A 21918-nucleotide genomic window follows, 5' to 3' on the forward strand; every position below is an offset into this window, starting at 1 on the left:
ATATGGGGTGGGAGGTGGGAGGGGGGTTCATGTTTGGGAACTCGTGTACACCCGTGGTGGATTCATGTCAATGTATGGCAAAATCAATACAGTATTGTAAAGTAAAATAAAGTAAAAATAAAAATTTATTAAAAAAAAGAATATTCATTGTGGAAAGATTTTTAGGAAGTTTAATGCATGTATATATTGCCATATTGAGTGAAGTTAAGTCAGACACAAAAAGACAAATACATGATATCACTTATATGTGAACTCTATAAAAAATTGTAGAAGTGAACTTCCTTACAAAACAGAAATAGTCCCAGATGTAGAAAACTAACTTATGGTTAGCAGGGTAGAAAAAGGAGGTGTGGGGTGAGATAAATTGGTAAATTTGTGTTGACATATACGCATTACTATATATAGAACAGATAATAATTAGGACCTGCTGTATAACACAGGGAACTTTTCTCAATACTCTCCAATGACTTACATGAGAAAAGAATCTAAAAAAGAGTGGGCATATATATATGTGTGTGTGTACAACTGATTCACTTTGCTGTACAGAAGAACTTAACATTATAAATCTGTACTTCAATAAAAATTTTTAAACAAGAAAACAAATTCAAGTAAACTATGCTCCAAAAACTTTTTTTAAAAAAGAAAAGAAATTCAAGTGCTGTCTATGGATAATCTGCACAAAATTATTCATGAGACACTTTTAATTATAGAAATAATAATAAAAATGGCTATACAATCAAGCTTTAGTGATTTAATTATGTTTTGCCCATTTTACTTTGGTTTTTTTAAAAAATTCATTTCTAAGTGTTTTATTCTTATTTATTTATTTTTGGCTTCGCTGAGTCTTCATTGCTCCTTGTGGGCTTTCTCTGGTTGCAGCAAGAGGAGGCTACTCTGTTGTGATGCACCGGTTTCTCATTATGGTGGCTTCTCTTGTTGTGGAGCACAGGCTTCAGGAGGTATGGCTCGTGGGCTCTAGAGCTCTGGCTCAGTAGCTGGGGTACACGGGCTTCATTGCTCCGAGGCATGTGGTATCTTCCCTGACCAGGGATTGAACCTATGACGCCTGCATTGACAAGCAGACTCTTAACCACTGGACCACCACGGAAGTCCCTTACCTTAGTTTTTCTGACATAATTTCATCTCAAAACAATTATTACTTTTGTTTCAAATATATTCATCGAAAACAGAGTGCAAAAATTTTATGTTCAAGGACAACCATATTTGAGCTAGTATTTCCCCTTTAATTTTTGTAAATCTGTAGTGAATGTTTCTCAGTTTTCTTTGTTTCATGTCCCAAATGGAAGAAAACATGAGGATAAAAAGGAACCTGTCTCTTTTAATTACTTCCCTTTTCTGGTTGACTCCACCTCCATTATGAAAGCCTTCTTTTTGTGTGTGTGTGTGTGGAAGTGAAATGATTTTTAGAATTCCTAGTGGTCCTCTTCTTCAAGGGACCATTCCAACGGAATAATACAAGAAGATTGAAGCATCATAAAATTTTGGAATGGACAAACTCAGAATGGTGCTACATGACAGCTCTGGATCTGCTGGTAAAGCTTATCATTTGTTCTGTCTACTCTTTAATGGAGTATAGTAATATTCTGACAGTCAGTGGATCAGATTTAATAATGATGGGCATCAGGAGGGTAAGTTATTGGAAAGAGCAAGAAGCCTATTAAGAAGTACCTGTATCTTCCATAGGTTCGAAATTGAAGGTATGAAATAAGGATTAGATTTGGCATCAACTCTGTAAAACCACTGAGGAACAACTACATAAGGAACCAAAATTAACTGAATTGTATTGAGTATAAAACGAATAGTTGTTAGAAAGGATAGGACAAGTAGGAATGCATATTGATGAAAAGTTGATTCCCTAGAGGGCATTTAGAATGACACCTCCGAATGTTAAAATCTACTTCATGATTTATGTGGATGCATTAAATTTCTTTAGCATTCTTACTTTTTTTCCAAGCTTTTAAACTTGAAACCTTACCACACGAAAGCATAGGTAATAAACTCACAGTTCTGTGTCATAGCATTTTTACTTTAAAATTACTGTAGGATGAGAGTAAGAAGGAGAAGTGAGAGTGATTGAGGATTTTAGGCTATTTTTGGAGATAAGATCCAGTGGCGTGTGTGTGTGCATGCTTGGTCGCTTAGTGGTGTCTGACTCTTTGCAACCCCATGGACTGTAGCCCTCCAGGCTTCTCTGTCCATGGGATTTTCCAGGCAGGAATACTGGAGTGGGTTGCCATTTCCTCCTCCAGGGGATCTTCCTGACCCAGGGATCAAACCTGTGTCTTCTGCACCGGCAGGTGGATCCTTTATAACTGCGTCACGTGGAAAGCCCACAAGGTCCAATAATGGGGACTTTCAAATATAATGTTTGTCACTGTTTCCTCCAGTTGTAGTGTTCAATCAGAATTTAGCAGGCACTGTGCCAGGTACTGGTGAAGCTGGTGAACATTATAGGTATAATTTATTTCCTCATGGAACTTCCCATTGAATAATGTGGATCAGGTAGGCTTGGAGATGAGAATATCAGAGGTTGAATATTGTGCTGTGCCCAATGGGAGAAGTGCCCACTTCTAAGTTTCATCAGCGTCTTTTCAGTCTTCCAGGGGCTAAGACTCACTCTTGCAATTCTTTTTGCATCTCCAACTCTCTTCTAATCCCTCACTTCTAGGTTGCCTGTAACCATGGACAGTTTCAAAGCTACTTCACTGCTGCTGTATGATCCTGGATATAAAATTTTCCTGCCTGCCTGCCTTGCCATTTAGGAGGAGGGTTTTCTGCCTTGGTTTGACTTTCTTTGTTAATTTTAAACCTCTGGAACCACCTACCTGCTCTAAAGCCTCTTTGGTTGGAAAGACTATATTTTACCTTCTTTTATTTCTTTCCACAGGCTTTAAAAGGTGTTCTGTCCACTTCGGTCCCTTCACTCTTGCTGTGGTCTCAGTTCTCTGTGCCTGTTTGGTCACCAGTGCTCTTGGTGAGTACTTTGTCAAATTTACTCATAATCTTTGCCCACTGTGATGAGAATCACTGACAAGCAAATCATTCTCCTGAAGGCTAAATAGCATCTAAAGCAAGCTTCATGGTGTTTTGAAGGATCAGGATATTAAAAGCACAAAATGAGTACTTAATGATGTGACCCTGCTTGCCCAAAACGTTAGTACAGCTTTTTTTTTTTAAAATAAATGCTCACTGGAAAAATGCATATTCCTTAAAGATCTGAAGTAATGTCTAACTAAAAAAAAGGGAACAATGCAGAGGAGGAGAAATGTCAGAACTGTTGGGATGAGAGAATTTTAGGAACATTTTGAAAATTCAAATGCCAAAATTTATCTTAAAATGTGTTCAGGGAAGCCAGATATATATCAAGAACCACAGTTTCCTATGTTAGCTAAAATAATCACAAAGCAGTAGCTAAGACCCTTGGAAGGAGTAGGGGAGAGGGGATTTTTTATGGTAGACGATAATAGGAAAATATCTCCATTTCAGTTTCCATTTGGGTAGCTAAGTTCAGTAGATGTCAACCAGCATTTTAAGAATTTATGATATTTCCACATGAAAAATAGATGACCAGAGCAAGTTAGATGTGTGAAGCAGGGCACTCAAAACCAGTGCTCAGGGACAACCCAGAGGGATGGGGTGGGGAGGGAGGTGGGAAGGGGTTTCAGGATGGGGGGACACAGGTACACCCATGGCTGATTCATATTGATGTATGGCAAAAACGACCACAATAGTGTAAAGTAATTAGCCTCCAATTAAAATTTAAAGATTAATTAAAAAAAATTCACGGTATTTTGCATACATGTGTGAAATAGTTACTGAATTCCCAATAATCAGTCTTTCATTTTCACTATTAGCCTTCTTTCCACTGATCTTAGGATTTTGGAGAAACTTACATAGCTTATCTCTATAAAATTTGTAATATCTTATTTTTATAGTAAACTATCCATAGGATTATATACATTGATGTTATAAAGAATCTCAGCCATAAAATAAAGACACCATATGGTATTGAACTACCCAGCTTTACTGCTTCTGTGTCATTGCTTCCCTTGAAGCCTGTGACACTGCTGTTTGGTTTTGAATTCCTATGAAATGGTAGTCTCCGACTGTACCATAGATAGGTTCAGAAATGTTTCTCAAAACTGGCTTTGAAAAATAAATAAGTAATCTAAGGAATAATTGTTTTACTTGCTTTTGGATCTTGACCAACTGCTACCTTTACCTGTTCCAGGGGGAACAAACAAGGAGCTGAGGCTGGCGGCTGGTAAAAAGTGCTCTGGGAGAGTGGAGGTGAAAGTCCAGGAAGAGTGGGGAACTGTGTGCAACAACGGCTGGGACTTGGCGGCCGTCTCCGTCGTTTGTAAGCAGCTGGGGTGTCCGACTGTCATCACAGCCACAGGATGGACCAATTCCAGTGCAGGCACTGGGCGCATTTGGATGGATCATGTTTCTTGTCGAGGCAATGAATCAGCTCTCTGGGACTGCAAACATGAAGGGTGGGGAAAGCATAACTGTACTCACCAACAGGATGTAGGAGTCACCTGCTCAGGTAAGACTTGTGTAAGTCAAACCTTGACATGAAATGCTCGGTGGGAAAAAATCTTACGGATGGGTTAAAAATGAAAAGGGCAGTTTTCTGTAAGTAATCTAGGGATAGAATGATCCAGGTATGAAAAGGACCCAATTCATTGTTAAAGACCAGAAAATGTATGACAAGACCTATATTAAAAAAAAAAGATCAAAAGAGATTCTGAATACTACAGTCAATGAGGAAGTGATTAGCTTCAATTTTATATTAAGTAATCCTACTGTAACATTCTGTGCTCAGTTGCTTAATCATGTCTGACTCTTTGTGACCCCATGGACTGCAACCTGCCAGGCTCCTCTGCCCATGGAATTTTCTAGGAAAGAATACTGGAGTGGGTTGTCATTTCCTAAATCATATCTAACTTGATTCCTTGTCCCCTTTCCCCATAAAATGCTGCTTTTGTGTATTGGCTCATAAATCATGACCCTTTTGCTCATTGCTGCTAAGCTAAGTCACTTCAGTCGTGTCTGACTCTGTGCGATCCCGTCGACGGCAGCCCATCAGGCTCCCCTGTCCCTGGGATTCTCCAGGCAAGAACTGATAATTAATTTACCTAGTCAAGAAGTAAATACTCCTAGCACTAATCTGTTTTATTGGAGGAAGGATATTTTGCAAAGTAGAATTGCTTTCTCCACTGTGCAATGCTATTCATTTCATTTACATGGTAGTTTTAATTTATAAAATATTTCATAAGTTTCATCTCACTTGCTGTTATGATAACCCAGACCTTTCTGCAGACAAAATCCAAGGTCATGTTCCTGATCCAGTTCAGATTCCTGGGCTTCCAATTTCTCTTTGCTCATGTCATTGAACTTTAGACAACCCTCTCACTGCCCAGCTGTTCTGTTAGAGACCGTCTCCTCCATAGGACTGATTTCAGAAATGATTAATCTCTATCCAGGCTTCCCTGGTGGCTTAGTGGTAAAGAAGCTGCCTGCCAATGCAAGAGACATGGATTTGATCCCTTGGGAAGTTCCCCTGGAGAAGGAAATGGCAACCCACTACAGTATTCTTGCCTGGGAAATCCCAGGGACAGAGAAATCTAGTGGGCTACAGTCCATGGGGTTACAAATAGTCAGACACAACCTAGTGATTAAACAACAACCACAATCTTTACCCAGGCGCTGTGGTGTCATGGGAGTAACTAGTATCTAGAAAACTCCTCAACTACTCCTTCATGCTATTATTTTGAGTAAGCTGTAAATCTTTCTAAACTTCAGCTTCTGAATAGTCAATAATATAACACATGTAAAGCTACCGGTACACTGACAGGTAGGTCATAGGTGCTAAAAATTAGCATTAGTTTCCTCATGGCTCACTGCTTCTCATTACCTAGACAACTCATTTCTCTTTCTTCTTCCTTCTCTTTCTCTGTTCTCTTCCTCTTCCTTTCTGTTCTTGTTGTCTTTCATTGTTATCATTTTGCAGGGAAAGATAAAAATAATAATTGTAAGAGCGACATCAAGCATCTACAGTGAAGTTAAAAATCAGAATGAATCTTGCCAGGCTCTTACTATAATTATTGCTGTTGATGGTGTTGACTATTTAAGCTAAGACCCCAGCGTAGCTTTTATCTCCTGTCTTCTGTTTTTCATACCTTTGCATAAGGATCCTTTGTATAAGGATGATGTCAATCAAATTTAGTTTTTGAACTTTATACACCTAAAGCTTCAACTGGTGCATAATAATAGAAAGGGATGACTAGTCAGGGACTCATGAGTTTCATGAGATTTCCAAGTTCATACTTCTAAGGTTTCAGAGTCCATATTTCTGAGATTCTCCACCCTGATCAATGCTCAATTCTCAGAGCATCTACTTTTTGGAAATTCTATTATGATCACATGCATAATAGTAAAGAGGGTAGACTTTGATACTAGACTTTTTTCTTTACATTCTCCTTCTATTATTTCCTTCATTTCTACATAGAACTATGTCTTAGTAATAGAGGGAAACAAAACAAAAAGTAAATTTTAATCCATAAAAGATTTTTTTTTGGTCAGTTGATACAGATGAAAGTCCTAATTGTTAATTAGTTTTCAAAGATCAAAATCCTTCAATATGTGAACTGGAGCAGCATCCACAACGAGACATCGTTTTAAGGACAGCAGCAAGTCTCAAGAGACCAGAGGAATACTATTCTCTAAGATCACTTCAGAATAAATATCACTTCTGAATTCTGGCCTTTTCTCTGCTCTAGATGGATCTGATTTGGAGATGAGGCTGATGAATGGAGGAAACCGGTGCTCAGGAAGAATCGAGATCAAATTCCAGGGCCAGTGGGGAACAGTGTGTGATGATAACTTCAACTTGAATCATGCTTCTGTGGTTTGTAAACAGCTTGGATGTGGAAGTGCTATCAGTTTCTCTGGCTCAGCTAATTTTGGAGAAGGGTCTGGGCCAATCTGGTTTGATGATCTGGTTTGCCATGGAAATGAGTCAGCTCTCTGGAACTGCAGACACGAAGGATGGGGAAAGCACAACTGTGATCACGCTGAAGATGCTGGAGTGATTTGCTTAGGTAAGGACTGCTCTGGGTTTGTTCCGTTCTCTCTGAGAGGACAAAAATGGGGGTAAAAGTCTCAAAGGCTTGAACTCTTAAAAACATAATGAAATATGCTTCTTTTTTCTCTTACTATTAAAAAAAATTTTTTATTAGAGTATAGTTGCTTTACAATGTTGTTATTTTCCCCTGTACAACATGCAGATGATCAAGAAGTACATGAAAAGATGCTCAATATCACTAATTATTAGAGAAATGCAAATGAAAACTACAATGAGCAAAGTCTGCTTCTTTTATTGCCTCATTATTACCAATTTCAGGATGCAGTTCTGATACTTGTGGGTTTTTTTGTTTTGTTGTTGTTATTGTTCAGTCACTTAACTGTGTCTGACTCTTTTGTACCTCCATGGACTGTAGCCCACCAGGCTCCTCTGTCTATGGAATTCTTTAGGCAAGAATACTGGAGTGGGTTGCCATTTCCATCTCCAGGGGATCTTCAAACCCAGAGATGGAACCTGAGTCTCCCGCAAATTCTTTACCGCTGAGCCATGGGGAAGCCTGTGAGAATTTTTTTTTTTTTAACCATTCACTGAAACTAGTATAAATAGTTTAGGGAGGGAGGATGAGCCATGAAATTGAGATCCAAGTTATGAGGATAGAAGGAAGTATTCAGAGAATAGTCTATTCTCTCACCCCTCCAAAAAAAGACAGGAAAAGAAACCAGGTTAACTAGAAAATGTTACTTTCTGGAGGTTTTAGAAGAAAGTCACCCCTATTATTATCCTCTATGTATAAAAGCCTCCTCTTTAGCCACATTGACCCACCCTTCGCCAAACTATTAGTTCAAATTCACAGAATCAAATGATTTAAAAAACTGGTTGTCTATTAAAACCTCATTTACGCTAATATGACACTGTGAGCAGGCATTGTGTCTGTCTAGGGACTTTCATGTTCCATCCTTAATTAAGGTCTGGGACATGGTTTTGTGTGTACAAAAATGTCACTCTCCTTTCTTCAATTGAATGCCTCATTTGAAGACCTAGTAAGTCTTGAACCCCAGGGGATATTTAGGAAATTATAACCAGGGTAAAAATGTTCTTGTATTCACCAGGTTTTGTTTTTCTTTTCAAATGAAGGAAATTCAATTCAAACTAGCTTTAAAATAAGAGAATACTGACTCAGAAAACTGGGAAATCCAGGAGTTGGCTCCATCCATGACTGGATTCAGCATTTAAACAATATCTTCAAGGTTCTGGCTCTTCTCTTATTTCTTGAATTGCTTTTTTATTTTTTTTTAAACCATCCTGTGTGTCTTGTGGGGATCTTAGTTCTCTGACCAAGGATAAAACCTAGGCCCGGTGCAGTGGAAGCTCACAGTCCTAACCACTGGACTACCAGGGAATTCCCAAGTTGGCTTTTTTCTTGTTGAACAATGTGATCATGTACAGTCTGAACCACAAAGAATGGGATTCCTACAGAAAAGATGTGTTTTTTTTTTTAGCTGAAGAAAGTGAAAGGGATTTGGGGTAGAAAAAATACGGTATGTATCTTCTGGTTTCCTTTACTCACGTCTCTAATCAGCATGTTTCTTCTCAGTGTGTCTGATACATGCTGAGGAATCACAATAAATAGCCCTGTGACAAAAAACAAAACAAAACAAAACAGCAAACTAAAAGTGCCAGAGGAAAAACCCAATTTATCTATTGTAGGATATTACTCAGAATCAAGTGCTAGTCTTTGAGGAGTGTTGACTGGGGGAAAGTGAAAGGAGTAATGATGAAGTCCCTTCTCTCTTTGCGTTGCTTTTAAACCATGGACATGGTCAGAAAGGGGTCAGGCATGGTAATACAAGCCAAATAGTCTGGGTAGGTAATGCAGTCAGAGCCAAAAGTGAGTGTTAAATATTGCAACAAATATATATATATATATATATATATATATATATATATATATGCACCTAGGCATCTGTAAGTACATATTTAACAGAAGAAAAAACAATTCCAACAAATCATCTGTGGTGTTTAAACAAGCACATCTCTAGATAAATTTCAGTTCCTTGGCCTCCTGTTAGAAACTCTTCCTGTAATGCATGCTCTCCACAGTGTCTTCTTTTTTCTTAATTGATTGATCTTTTCCATTATGATTTATTATAGGATACTGAATATAGTCCTCTGTGCTGTACAATAAGACCTTGCTATTTATCCATTTGATATAAAATGGTTTGCATCTGTTAGTCCCAAACTCCTAATTCATAAAAAATCCTGTCTTCTTATTTTTAAATTGGAGTATGATTGTTTTACAATCTTGTGCTAGTTTCTGCTGCACAGCAAAGTGAATCAGCTGTATGTATACATATATCCCCTCCCTCTTGAGCCTCTCTCCCACTCTCATCTTCATCCTAGCCCTCTAGGTCATCGCAGAGCACCGATTGGAGTTCCTGTGCTGTACCCCAGGTTCCCACTAATACTGTCTTCTTGTCTGATCTGCTCCTACTTCCATATTTAATGATTTTCAGTGGGAATATATCATTATTTTCTCTGTATCTGCTTATGTTCCCCCGCTTCCCCACCTTTTTCTTATCTCATCTCAGGTAGAGCTGTTTAGAGCATCCTCATGCTTGTTTCTTTATCACTGACTGGCTTTGTTTCCCTCTTACAGAGGGAGCTGACCTGAGCCTGAGAGTGGTAGATGGAGTCACCAAGTGTTCAGGAAGATTAGAAGTGAGATTCCAAGGAGAATGGGGGACAGTGTGTGATGATGGCTGGGACAGTGATGATGCTGCTGTAGCATGTCAGCAATTGGGATGTCCGACTGCCATCACTGCCATCGGTAGAGTCAATGCCAGTGAGGGAACTGGACACATTTGGCTTGACAGTGTTTCCTGCCAAGGACATGAATCTGCTATCTGGCAGTGCAGACATCACGAATGGGGAAAGCATTACTGCAATCATAACGAAGACGCTGGTGTGACCTGTTCTGGTAAGTTAAAACAAGAAAAACAGAAGGAAGGGTCTGTGTTCTTTAGGAGTAGGAATAGGTGTAAGAGGTGAGAGAGAGAGAACTAGCTAATGATTTCCTTGTTAGGAATTCTTTTCAGGTATGAGGAATCTTTAACACATTCTTTATTTGACTAGTTTGGAGGTCAGTCTCTATTTTCTATAAAAATTGTTTCAACTGCTATTAGAGACCACACTTCAAATTCTAAATCTACAAGTTTTGAAACTATAGCCCCATTTCTAAGCAAATTCATGGTTTATGCTGCTCTTTTAAAAGCCAGGAAGTAGGTAAGCCAGAATTTCCAGTGTCTCAGTATCTGAGAAGGAATAAGATTGAAAAAAGCACCCTATGGTAGTTAACCGCCATATGTATCTATGGCCTAAGTTTATGTTTCTTTTGCAGATGGATCAGATCTCGAGCTGAGACTCAAAGGTGGAGGTAGCCGCTGTGCTGGGACAGTGGAGGTGGAAATTCAGAAATTGACAGGGAAAGTGTGTGACAGAGGCTGGGGACTGAAAGAAGCTGATGTGGTTTGCAAGCAACTGGGATGTGGATCTGCACTCAAAACATCCTATCAAGTTTATTCCAAAGTTCCGGCAACAAACACATGGCTGTTTTTAAGCAACTGCAAAGGAAATGAAACTTCTATCTGGGACTGCAAGAACTGGCAATGGGGTGGGCTTAGTTGTGAACACTATGATGAAGCCAAAGTTACTTGCTCAGGTAAGACTTTCAATCAACTTGTAAAGAAGTTGCATTCCAATTTCATTCTTCTACATGGAGCTGTCTAGTTTTCCCAGCACTACTTATTTAAGAGACTATCTTTTCTCCAGTGTATATTGTTGTCTCCTTTGTGATAGATTAATTGGCAATAAATGCGTGGGTTTATTTCTGGGCTTTCTATCTTGTTCCATTAATCTCTGTCTGCTTTTGTCTCAGTACCATGCTGTTTTGATGACTGTAACTTTGTAGTATAGTCTGAAGTTAGCCTGATTCTTCCAGTTCTATTCTTCTTTCTCAAGATTGTTTTGGCTATTCAGGATCTGTTGTGCTTCCATACAAATTTAAAATTTATTGCTTAATTCTGTAAAATATGCCATCAGTAATTTGATAGGGATTGCATTGAATCTGTAGATTGCCTTGGGAGTATGGTCATTTTAACCATATTTAACCAAATTGATTCTTCCAGTCTAAGAACAAAGTATATCTTTCCATTTGTTTGAGTCATCTTCAATTTCTTTCATCAGTGTCTTGTAGTTTTCAGAGTACAGGACTCTTGCCTCCTTAGGTAGGTTTATTCCTAGGTATGCTATTCTTTTTGTATGTATGCATGTATGTATGTATGTATATGCTCAGTTGTTCAGTCATGTCTGATTCTTTGCAGGCCCATGGACTGTACCCTGCCATGCTCCTATGTCCATGCAATTTTCCAGGCAATAATACTGGAGTGGGTTGTCATTCCCTACTCCAGGGGATCTTCCTGATCCAAGATCAAAACTGTGCCTCTTGTGTCTCCTGCATTGGCAGGTTGATTCTTTTCGACTAACGCCACCTGGGAAGCCCTTTTGATGTGATGGTAAATGGAACTGTTTCCTTAATTTCTCTTTCTGATAGCTCATTGTTAGTGTATAGAAAGGCAACAGATTTCTGTATATTCATTCTGTATCCTGCAACTTCGCTGAATTCACTGATGAACTCTAGTAATTTTTTGGTAGTGACTTTAGGATTTTCTATGCAGTGTCATCTTGTCTGCAAACAGTGACAGCATTACTTCTTCCTTTCTAGTTTGGATTCCTTCTATTCCCCTTGTCTAAATTGCTGTGGATAGAACTTTAGATATTATGTCAAATAAAAATGGCAAGAGTGGGCATCCTTGCCTTGTTCCTGATCTTAGAGAAAATGCATTGAGCTTTTTCAACATTGCATATGATATCAGGTAAATTGCCTATATACAATCTATCTATCTATCTATCTATCTATCTGTCTATATAAAGATATTACAAAATCTATATAAACAATAGAATGGGAAGGACTAGAGATCTCTTCAAGAAAACTAGAGATACCAATGGAACATTTCATGCAAAGATGGGCTCAATAAAGACAGAAATGGTATGGACCTAACAGAAGCAGAAGATATTAAGTAGAGGTGGCAAGAATACACAGAAAAAATATACAAAAAAAGATGTTCATGGTCCAGTTAACCATGATGGTGTGATCGTTCACCTAGAGCCAGACATCCTGGAATGTGAAGTCAAGTGGGCCTTAGGAAGCATCACTATGAACAAAGCTAGTGGAGGTGATGGAATTCCAGTGAAGCTATTTCAAATCCTAAAAGAGAGATGTGGTGAAAGTGCTGCACTCAGTATGACAGCAAATTTGGAAAACTCAGCAGTGGCCACAGGACTGGAAAAGGTCAGTTTTCATTCTGATTGCACAGAAGGGCAATGCCCAAGAATGTTCAAACTACCACACAGTTGCACTCCTCTCACACACTAGCAAAGTAATGCTCAAAATTTTCCAAGCCAGGCTTCAACAGTACGTGAACCACGAACTTGCAGATGTTCAAGCTGGATTTAGAAAAGGTAGTCAGAGATCAAATTGCCAACATCTGCTGGATCATAGAAAAAGCAAGAGAATTCCAGAAAAGTATCTACACCTGCTTTGTTGATTATGCCAAAGCCTTTGACTGTGTGGATCACAACAAACAGTAGAAAATTCTTCAAGAGATGGGAATACCAGAGCATCTTATCTGACTCCTGAGAAATCTGTATGCAGGTCAAGAAGCAACAGTTAGAGCTGGACATGGAACAACAGACTGGTTCCAAATTGGGAAAGGAGTACATCAAGGCTGTATATTGTCACCTGCTTATTTAACTTGTATGCAGAGTACATCATGCAAAATGCTGGGCTGGATGAAGCACAAGCTGGAACCAAGATTGCTGGGAGAAATATCAATAACCTCAGATACACAGATGACACCACCCTTATGGCAGAAAGTGAAGAGGAACTAAAGAGCCTTTTGATGAAAGAGGAGAGTGAAAAGGCTGGCTTAAAACTCAACATTCAAAAAACTAATACCATGGCATCCAGTCCCACCACTTCATGGCAAATAGATGGGGAAACAATGGAAACAGTGAGAAACTTTCTTTTCTTGGGCTCCAAAATCATTGCAGATGGTGACTGCAGCCATGAAATTAAAAGATGCTTGCTCCTTGGAAGAAAAGTTATGACCAACTTAGACAGCATATTCAAAAGCATAGACATTACTTTGTCAACAAAGGTCCGTCTGGTCAAGGCTATGGTTTTTCCAGTAGTCATGTGTGGATGTGAGAGTTGGACTATAAAGAAAGCTGAGCACCAAAGAATTGATGCTTTTCAACTGTGGTGTTGGGAGAAGACTCTTGAGAGTCCCTTGGACTGCAAGGAGATCCAACCAGTTCATCCTAAAACAAATCGGTCCTGAATATTCATTGGAAAGACTGATGCTGAAGCTGAAACTCCAATATCTTGGCCACCTGATGCAAAGAGCTGACTCATTTGAAAGACCCTGATGCTGGCAAAGATTGAAGACAGGAGGAGAAGAGGATGACAGAGGATGAGCTAGTTGGATGGCATCACCGACTGAATGCACGTGAGTTTGAGTAAGCTCCAGGAGTTGGTGATTGTCAAGGAAGCTTGATGTGCTGTAGTCCATGGGTTTGCAGAGTCAGACATGACTCAGTGGCTGAACTGAACTGAACTGAGATTGCCTATCTGCACTTCACTGTTCTTATTCTGGGGTTTTGTCTTGTTCCTTGTTTGGAACATGTTCCTCTGTTGTCTCATTTTGCCTGATTTGCTGTTTTCAGTTCTATGTAGGTGGTAGGTTGGTGACATTTCCCAACTTTGGAGAAATTACCTTCTATGGGAAATGTTCTATGATCCCAGCAGCATTCTCCCCTCTGGTTACCAGAGCTTTGTGCTCTAGTTTGCCCCATATGTTGACAACACAAGTCCTTCTATTGTGGTTGGCTGACTACTGTCAGTGGTCTGGTAGGCATGGCTGGCCCCTAGTCTGGTTGTTTGCTAGACTCGGCCTTGTGCAAAAGCTGCAAGTCACTGCTTGGTGGGACTGGGTCATGGGGTAGCTGATTGCAGAGACCAGGGGTGTTTCAGAGCTAGTGCTGTTCTACTTGTGGTTTGAACCAGGTTTTACAGTAAGTGTGGGAGAGCCAGTGTTCCCAGATCTAGTGAAAGCCTGCTGGTGAGCAGGGCTGGTTCCTGGGGCAGCTGGCTGAGAGGTCCAACCTGTCTCGGAGTTGGTGTCCACCTGCTTGTTGGTAAGGCCAACGCCCAAGGGATCTTAGGGTTGATGTTCACCTACTGGTGCATGAAGTCAAGTCCTGGGGCAGCAGACAGAGTCAGCTCCTGGGGTCCCCTGCTGCAAGACCCAGGAATCCCAGAGTTGGTGTTGGTCTGCTGGTGGACAGGGCCAGGGCCCAGGGAATGCTGGTTGTAGGGTTGCATTGGTCCTGGGGCTGGGATCTCTGGGGGATAAGACTTGTCCCAAGGCTAGCACTAGCCCTCTGTTGGGTAGAGCTGGGTCCTGGGATCTCTGGCTGCAGAGCCCAGGGTCCTGGAGCTTAAAATTGTTAGCTGGTGGGCAGGGCCAATGCCCAAGGTGTCCCTAGTCTAGTGTCAGCTCACTGGGTATGGGGGTGGTGAAACTGGGGCTCTGGCTGCAGGTCCCGGGGGATCCGTGTGCTAGTGCTGGTTTCCTGGTATGTGGGGCTGAGTCCTGGCCCTCTAGTGGGCAGGGCCATGTCCCAGGGTGTCTGTGGGCTCGGGGAGTCTCAAGGCAGCTAAGGGGACAGCAGTAGGGGTGTGCATCCCTGCCTGTTTAGTTTCTTGGCCTCAGGTGTCCCACTTCTGTACTGACAGGCTAGTGACTGGGTCTGGGTCTTGGTGCTAATAAGCTGAAGGGAGGATTCCAAAATGACTTTTTCTAATATCAGTGTCCTTGTGGTAGAAGGAGCTCCCCAAAATGGCTGCTGTCAGCATCTGGGTCCCCAGGGTGAGTTCCGTCACATCCCGCCTCTCCAGAAGGCTTTCCAAGATTAGCAGGTGGGTCTGGCCCAGGCTTCTTTCAAATTGACTGCTTCTGCCCTGGGTCCCAGAGTGTGTGGGATTTTGTGTGTGTCCTTTAAGAGTGGAGTCTCTATTTCCCACAGCCCTCTGGCTCTCCCAAAAGTAAGCCCTGCTGGCTTTCAAAGTCAAATGTCCTGGGAGCTTATCTTCCTGGTGCAGGACCACTGGTTGGGGAATTCCTTGATCCTTGGGGAGAACCTCTGCAACTGTAATTATCTTCTTATTTGGTGGTCGCATACCTGGGTCTATGGGTCTTGACTATACTGTGCCCTGCCCCTCCTGCTTGTCATGTGATTCTTTCTTTATACCTTTAGTTGTAGAAGATCTTCTTTGCTAGACTTTGGTCTTTCTCATAAGCAGTTTTTACTTTTGTAGACTTACTTGAAGAGATGACTCAGGATCTTCCTCCTCTGTTATCTTGGCTATGCCCTCTGAACATTGTTATGTATTTCATGCAACTTCTTTAAAAAACTCAAAAGTGGTCTGTGATTGGCTGGTCTTGTGGACAATCCCTAGCATTTTATATTAATCACTTGTTGATGAGTGATGCCTTTTTAACAACAAGGTGTTCACCAAGATACACTTAGAGCTGTTCTTCCAAAGTAATTATCATATTCTGCTGGACAAGAGGGCTTTCCTGGTGGCTCAGTGGTAGGTAAAGAATCTGCCTACCAATGCAGGACATAGAGGTTCAATCCCTGGGTTGGGACGATCCCCCAGAGAAGGAAATCGCAACCCGCTCTACTATTCTTGCCAGAGAAATCTCATGGACAGAGGAGTCTGGTGGCTACTGTCCATGGGGTTGCAAAGAATCGGACATGTCTTAAGTAAACAACAACTGGACAAGAACAATGAGTTGCCCTGCAGGTGAGGGAGTGTGGTGAGCAATCTGATGGACCAGGTTCCGCCCTCTGAGAAGCTGCTCTCTGTGCTCTGTCCTTCATGTGCCCAGGTGTTCTTCTCAGAGCAGTACTTCCTAGTGCGTTGTTATCATCAGTTCTGTGTTCAGTTTCGAGAGTATAATCCATCCAGAGGCTGCACACCTTTCACAACCCACTTCATGCTGATGCTGATTTAGGGACCCTTGGGTTGCTTTAGGGTTGAGTATTCATTAACTGATATCTGTTGCTGCTAAGTCACTTCAGTCGTGTCCAACTCTGTGTGACCCATAGATGGCAGCCCACCAGGCTCCCCCATCCCTGGGATTCTCCAGGCAAGAACACTGGAGTGGGTTGCCATTTCCTTCTCCAATGCAGGAAAGTGAAAAGTGAAAGGGAAGTCACTCAGTCGTGTCCGACTCTTAGTGACCCCATGGATTGCAGCCCACCAGGCTCCTCCATCCATGGGATTTTCCAGGCAAGAGTACTGGAGTGGGGTGCCATTGCCTTCTCCTAACTGATATTAGTCACCCTCAAATTCAGCAAAATATTCTCTTCAAACTTAGTAGATTTCTAGCCTATTTGCTTTAACCCAATGTCATGTGAAAATAACCATCATCAAAGAATAAATTACATATTTTGATCTATCCTGTGATCAGACCCTTCCTCTCAATTTATTAGCCACTGCCCTAAGGTCTTTGAAACCATGGGTTTGAGAGGGAAGGCAACACGTAAATCTTCTCTTTGCTGGTAGGCTCATTGTCTTTATATGCAGAGCATCAGTTTTATTTTCTGCTAAATCTGAAGTTTTATCATCACCTTAATTTAGGGGACAGGATACTTAAGGTGAGTTTTTTTTTTAATTCTGTAAGTTTCAAATTAAAGGACTCTCAATTAACTATATCTAATAGCTGCAGGCAGCTTTCCTGGTGGCTCAGTAGTGAATAATCAGCTTGCAATGCAGGAGATGCAAGAAACTCAGGTTCTATCCCTGGATCCAGAAGAGCCCCTGGAGGAGGGCACGGCAACCGTCTCCAGTATTCTTGCCTGGAGAATCCCATGGACAGAGAAGCTTGGGGTGGGGGAGGATATGTCCATGGGGTCATGGAGTCAGACACAACTGATGTGACTTAGCATGCACGCAGTAGCTGCAGGCAGAGGATGTCTCCCTCACAAAATTAGCATTTTTCCTTCCATTTCTTCTTGTAGTCTACTGGCTTCTAGTCTAAGCCCATCTCTCTCTTAAATGTTAAAAGTGGCAAGGAGGATTCATGCCATGTCAACCCTCTGATTTTTTTTTCTTTTTTTATGTACTTTCCCTTTTTTACACTTTTCCCAATATGTTATTCATTTTTCATCTTTAGTGAGCATATAATTTTCTTTTCAGTGTGACATCTGTCCAGATATTTTACCATGGATAACAATACTTATTAGCTTTCCACCCTACAATATCTATGTCATTAGTATATTATAGCCATGAATTCCTTTCAACCACATCCAAAATTTAGGTTTTATTACCAGAGTACCTAATTTGTGATAACCCATTCTGAATTATACAGGATTCTATTGGTGGTTTAGCTGCTAGGTCATGTCTGACTCTTGTGACTCAATGGACTGTAGCTTGTCAGGCTTCTCTGTCCGTGAGCTTTCCTGGGCAAGAATACTGCAGTGGGTTGCCATTTCCTTCTCTGGCAGATCTTCTTGATCCAGGGATCAAACCTAGGTCTCCTGCATTACAGGGAGATTCTTTACTGTCTGAGCCACCAGGGAAGCCCGGGATTCCATTTAGCTGCATATAATAAAAATCCCAAATAGCATAAATTTGCAAATTAAGATGGGTTCCCTCCCTTTACAAAATCATATTTTTGTTTGCTATCTGCCATATGTGCACTTTGCTTTCTTTTGTAAACTCCCTTGTTATATTTCTGTAGCATTTGGAAACCCTTCTACTAATTTTTGGGCTAAGACTTTAGCTCTGTCCTTGTTTTTCTAGAAATAGAGTTTGTAATTTTATTTCTTGATTTACTTGATTCTTTCAGAAGATTTTCAGGAAAAAAATTATGGAAATACCATCTCTGTGTCTGTCAAGTTCAAACTATGAATTCCATAGTCTGTTTAAATTCTTAGACTTTTATAAAGCATAAGGCATTGTGGCTGATAGGGCCAGCAAAATTCAGTAAAGCAGGAAGACTAGAAAGACAAAGCAACCGTTTACCCCGACTTGTAGTTTAGACAAGCTAGCTACAAAGATGTCTGAGAGTTTTGGGCACAAAATTGGTTTGAATCCCAGACATTTTGTTTGTGATGACTGTATAGGTGCTGCAGAGGACTTTTGAATGTAATAACTTGTTCATTTGAATTTTGTTGTATTTTACTAAAATCTGAAAGGTAATTTTGAGATTAGAATGAGCTATACTTTTTCGGAGTCTGGAAAGGAATAAATGATGAAAACCCATTAGTGCTTCTTTAAGCTGTATTGTATCTATTACCAAACAAAAGGAAATAACTCTAATTATTTCTTATATTTGTCCTTCATTTCTTCAGAAAGAAATAAATATAGATTTAGTTACTGATGTCAGGGAAAGTTTAATTTATTGATTAAAAGGGCTAAATCCAGGCACAGAAATTCAGTTAATGGCTTTTATGTTAAAATGCAGTCATAGCACAGATGTGGAGACTGGACATGTGGACACAGGGTGTGAAGGAGAGGGTGGGATAAATTGAGAGAGTAGCATTAACATGTATACACTGCTGCTGCTGCCAAGTTGCTTCAGTCGTGTCTGACTCTGTGCACCCCCAGAGACGGCAGCCCATCAGGCTCCCACGTCCCTGGGATTCTTCAGGCAAGAGTACTGGAGTGGGGTGCCATTGCACACTACCATGTATGAAATAGATAGCTAGTGGGAAGCTTCTATATAGTGCAGGGAGCTCAGCCCAGTGCTCTGTGTTGACCTGGAGGGGTGGGATGGGGGTTGGGGTGGGAGGAAAGTTCAAGAGGGAGGGGAGATATATATATATATATATATATATATATATATATATATATATATATATATATATATATCTGATTCATGTTGCATACAGCAGAAACTAACACAGCATTGTAAAGCAATTATACTCCAATTAAAAAATACATTAAAAAATGCAGTCATAGGCTTAACAGGTGGAGAAGGCAATGGCACCCCACTCCAGTACTCTGGCCTGGAAAATCCCATGGACGGAGAAGCCTGGTAGGCTGCAGTTCATGGGGTCGCTGAGTCAGACATGACTGAGCGACTTCCCTTTCACTGTTCACTTTCATGCATTGGAGAAGGAAATGGAAACCCACTCCAGTGTTCTTGCCTGGAGAATCCCAGGGACGGGGGAGCCTGGTGTACTGCCGTCTATGGGGTCGCACAGAGTTGGACACGACTGAAATGACTTAGCAGCAGCAGCAGCAGCAGCAGCAGCAGGCTTAACAGGAAAAAAAAATCCCTTAAAGGAGTAAATTATCAATATTCTAATCATGTACTCAGAGTAAATGGTATAAGGAAGCCATTCTGTGGTATAGACTAATGTGTTACTAGCAGACTTATGAAATAAAGCTGAGAATGGAGTCTCCAAGTCATTTCTGGAAGAAGGATTTCTCTTTTGCCTTGGTCTCAACTATTTTAGGACTAAGGAAATAGGAGGATATCTATTTGTTTTGCTTTTTTGAGGGGGAAGTTGTTTTTCACTGGTTGTGTTTTATTTGCTTGAGATCAGTCTGGAGAGAGCAAGAGGTTAAAAGAAAAAATCTAAGAAACTGTTTTTATCCAAAGTCTTAGGTCTGTCGAAAAGTGGAATAGGATCATATGAATAAGAGTTAATGATATCTTAGAGTAATTTCATTCTCAAATAATGATTCAACAAGATCAAACTCAACTCCAGTCACTGTGTTGTAGAGGCATTATTTGCTGTAAAGTCTTAGCTCTGTTTAAAAAGCAACATGTTTGTTATTCAACTCAAATTTGGATGGAACTTGCTTCAAACATATTGAATGGATAAGTGGTGAAATTTTTGCACGGCTGAGTTATTCTATACTGCTATGATAGAGAATATCATCAGATCTAGAACATTTTAGGAAATTGGCAAGGGCTGATGGTATATCTGTGTCATGCTGATAGTAATGTCAAGGGATCTTAAGAATTAGTGATATTTAAAAAAAGGATTAGTCATATTTGACAGCTGCTGCTGCTGCTGCTACGTCGCTTCAGTCATGTCCGACTCTGTGCGACCCCATAGATGGCAGCCCACCAGGCTCTCCCGTCCCTGGGATTCTCCAGGCAAGAACACTGGAGTGGGTTGCCATTTCCTTCTCCAATGCAGGAAACTGAAAAGTGAAAGTGAACTTGCTGTCGTGTCCGACTCTTAGTGACCCCATGGACTGCAGCCCACCAGGCTCTTCCGTCCATGGGATTTTCCAGGCAAGAGTACTGGAGTGGGGTGCCATTGCCTTCTCCAGGCATCTCTAAAAGACTTAAGCCTTTTGGAAAGCCCAATTCCATATGCCTCTTCTTTCTTTCCTCTCTTTTAAGATGAATGAAAGGAAATACGTTGTATCTTCTGCATAACTTGAATTACCTCCGAGTTGCTGAGAATTGGACACAACTTAGAGACTGAACAACAAATGTTAAAAGAAGCTCTTACTTACCTTGATGAGTGGCTCTCAACCTAGTAAAGCATGCCCTTAAAGCCTGTGCTCCATTTCTTCAGCTATATAGCTGGTGTGTCTTTTCTTTATCTTTTAAAATCCAGCCATACTAAATTATTCATAATCCCTCAATTAGATCATCCTGTCTCATGACTGTATTCTTTAAATGCCATATCACATATCATTTACTTGGCAAACTTCTCATCTTTTTTTCAAAGCTCAGTTCAGATTTATAGTACTCTTTATAGTTTTCTTACAAAGGCCCAAATAGAACTGATAACTCTTTCCTTAGTTTTGCATCTAAAACATGTATCTAGTTTTGGACTCACTATATGAACATGTATATCTTCTACCAAATTATGTGTTCTTGAAGGAGAGAGAAATCAGTGAAAAATTGAGCATCCTTGAAAAGAAGTAACTTTGTCCCCCAGACATAAGTTTGGGAAATATAAGTCGAGCAAAAAGTGTCTGCAGAGACACAGAAGCTTGAAAAACATCTTTAGACTGGGGTAACAGGTATGATTGTCAGAGTAATAGATGTTAAGGCTTTTAAAGTGACATCATAGAGTTTTTTCGAGTATGCTAAAATAATGCTTATTATGTCTCCTTAATTTGGATAGATGAGTGCTATTGGGGAAGCTGCCAAAGTTTTCTGCTACAATTTCCTCAAAAAGAAAAAAAAAAACCGGTGGTAGTAATATCTACTCCTTCATGGGAATTGCACAGCAAGTGATCAATGTACGTTAGCTACTGTGGTTATGATTATTATTAGTAGTATTAGAATTATCTATCCTTGCTGATAGACTGAACTCTGTGATAGATTTTTTAGCCCATCCAAATGCCTAAAACATTGTAAGTGCTTAATAACATTTGTTGAAAAGATGAGTTATTGTATACACAGTAAAGAAACATTGACTTCTCTTGAAGACAGAAATTATGTGAAAATATTTGAAATTTAATATTTGTGGTTGTGACATAAATTTATTGGAAAGAGGACTTAAAAGCAAGGAGACCACTTTGGAAGTTATTGCAGAAGTCCACATGATGTATGGTGACAAATTACATCAAAGTAGTGGCAGTAAGTATGGAGAAAAAATATGCTGGAGAGTCAGTCAACTGGTACAGGTGGCTTTCA

General features: G+C 40.4%; 1 protein-coding gene across 4 annotated transcripts in view; it reads left to right on the forward strand.

Moving 5' to 3' along the window:
• Positions 1 to 1298: 1298 nt before the first annotated feature.
• The window catches only part of LOC138437847 (scavenger receptor cysteine-rich type 1 protein M130), a 38457-nt gene continuing 17837 nt past the window's right edge, over positions 1299 to 21918 (forward strand). For 2 of the 4 annotated variants that reach the window (XM_069585815.1, XM_069585812.1), the window contains exons 1-6: positions 1350 to 1553; positions 2909 to 2995; positions 4253 to 4570; positions 6807 to 7127; positions 9768 to 10088; positions 10509 to 10829. In XM_069585815.1, the coding sequence (XP_069441916.1) occupies positions 1508 to 1553; positions 2909 to 2995; positions 4253 to 4570; positions 6807 to 7127; positions 9768 to 10088; positions 10509 to 10829 (1414 nt within the window). In that variant the 5' untranslated portion in view covers positions 1350 to 1507. Of the gene's footprint in view, positions 1554 to 2908; positions 2996 to 4252; positions 4571 to 6806; positions 7128 to 9767; positions 10089 to 10508; positions 10830 to 21918 lie in introns of all 4 variants that reach the window. The other 2 variants (XM_069585813.1, XM_069585816.1) reach the window with 2 other exon arrangements.

Source organism: Ovis canadensis, chromosome 3 (assembly GCF_042477335.2).
Source record: "Ovis canadensis isolate MfBH-ARS-UI-01 breed Bighorn chromosome 3, ARS-UI_OviCan_v2, whole genome shotgun sequence".
NCBI lineage: Eukaryota > Metazoa > Chordata > Mammalia > Artiodactyla > Bovidae > Ovis > Ovis canadensis.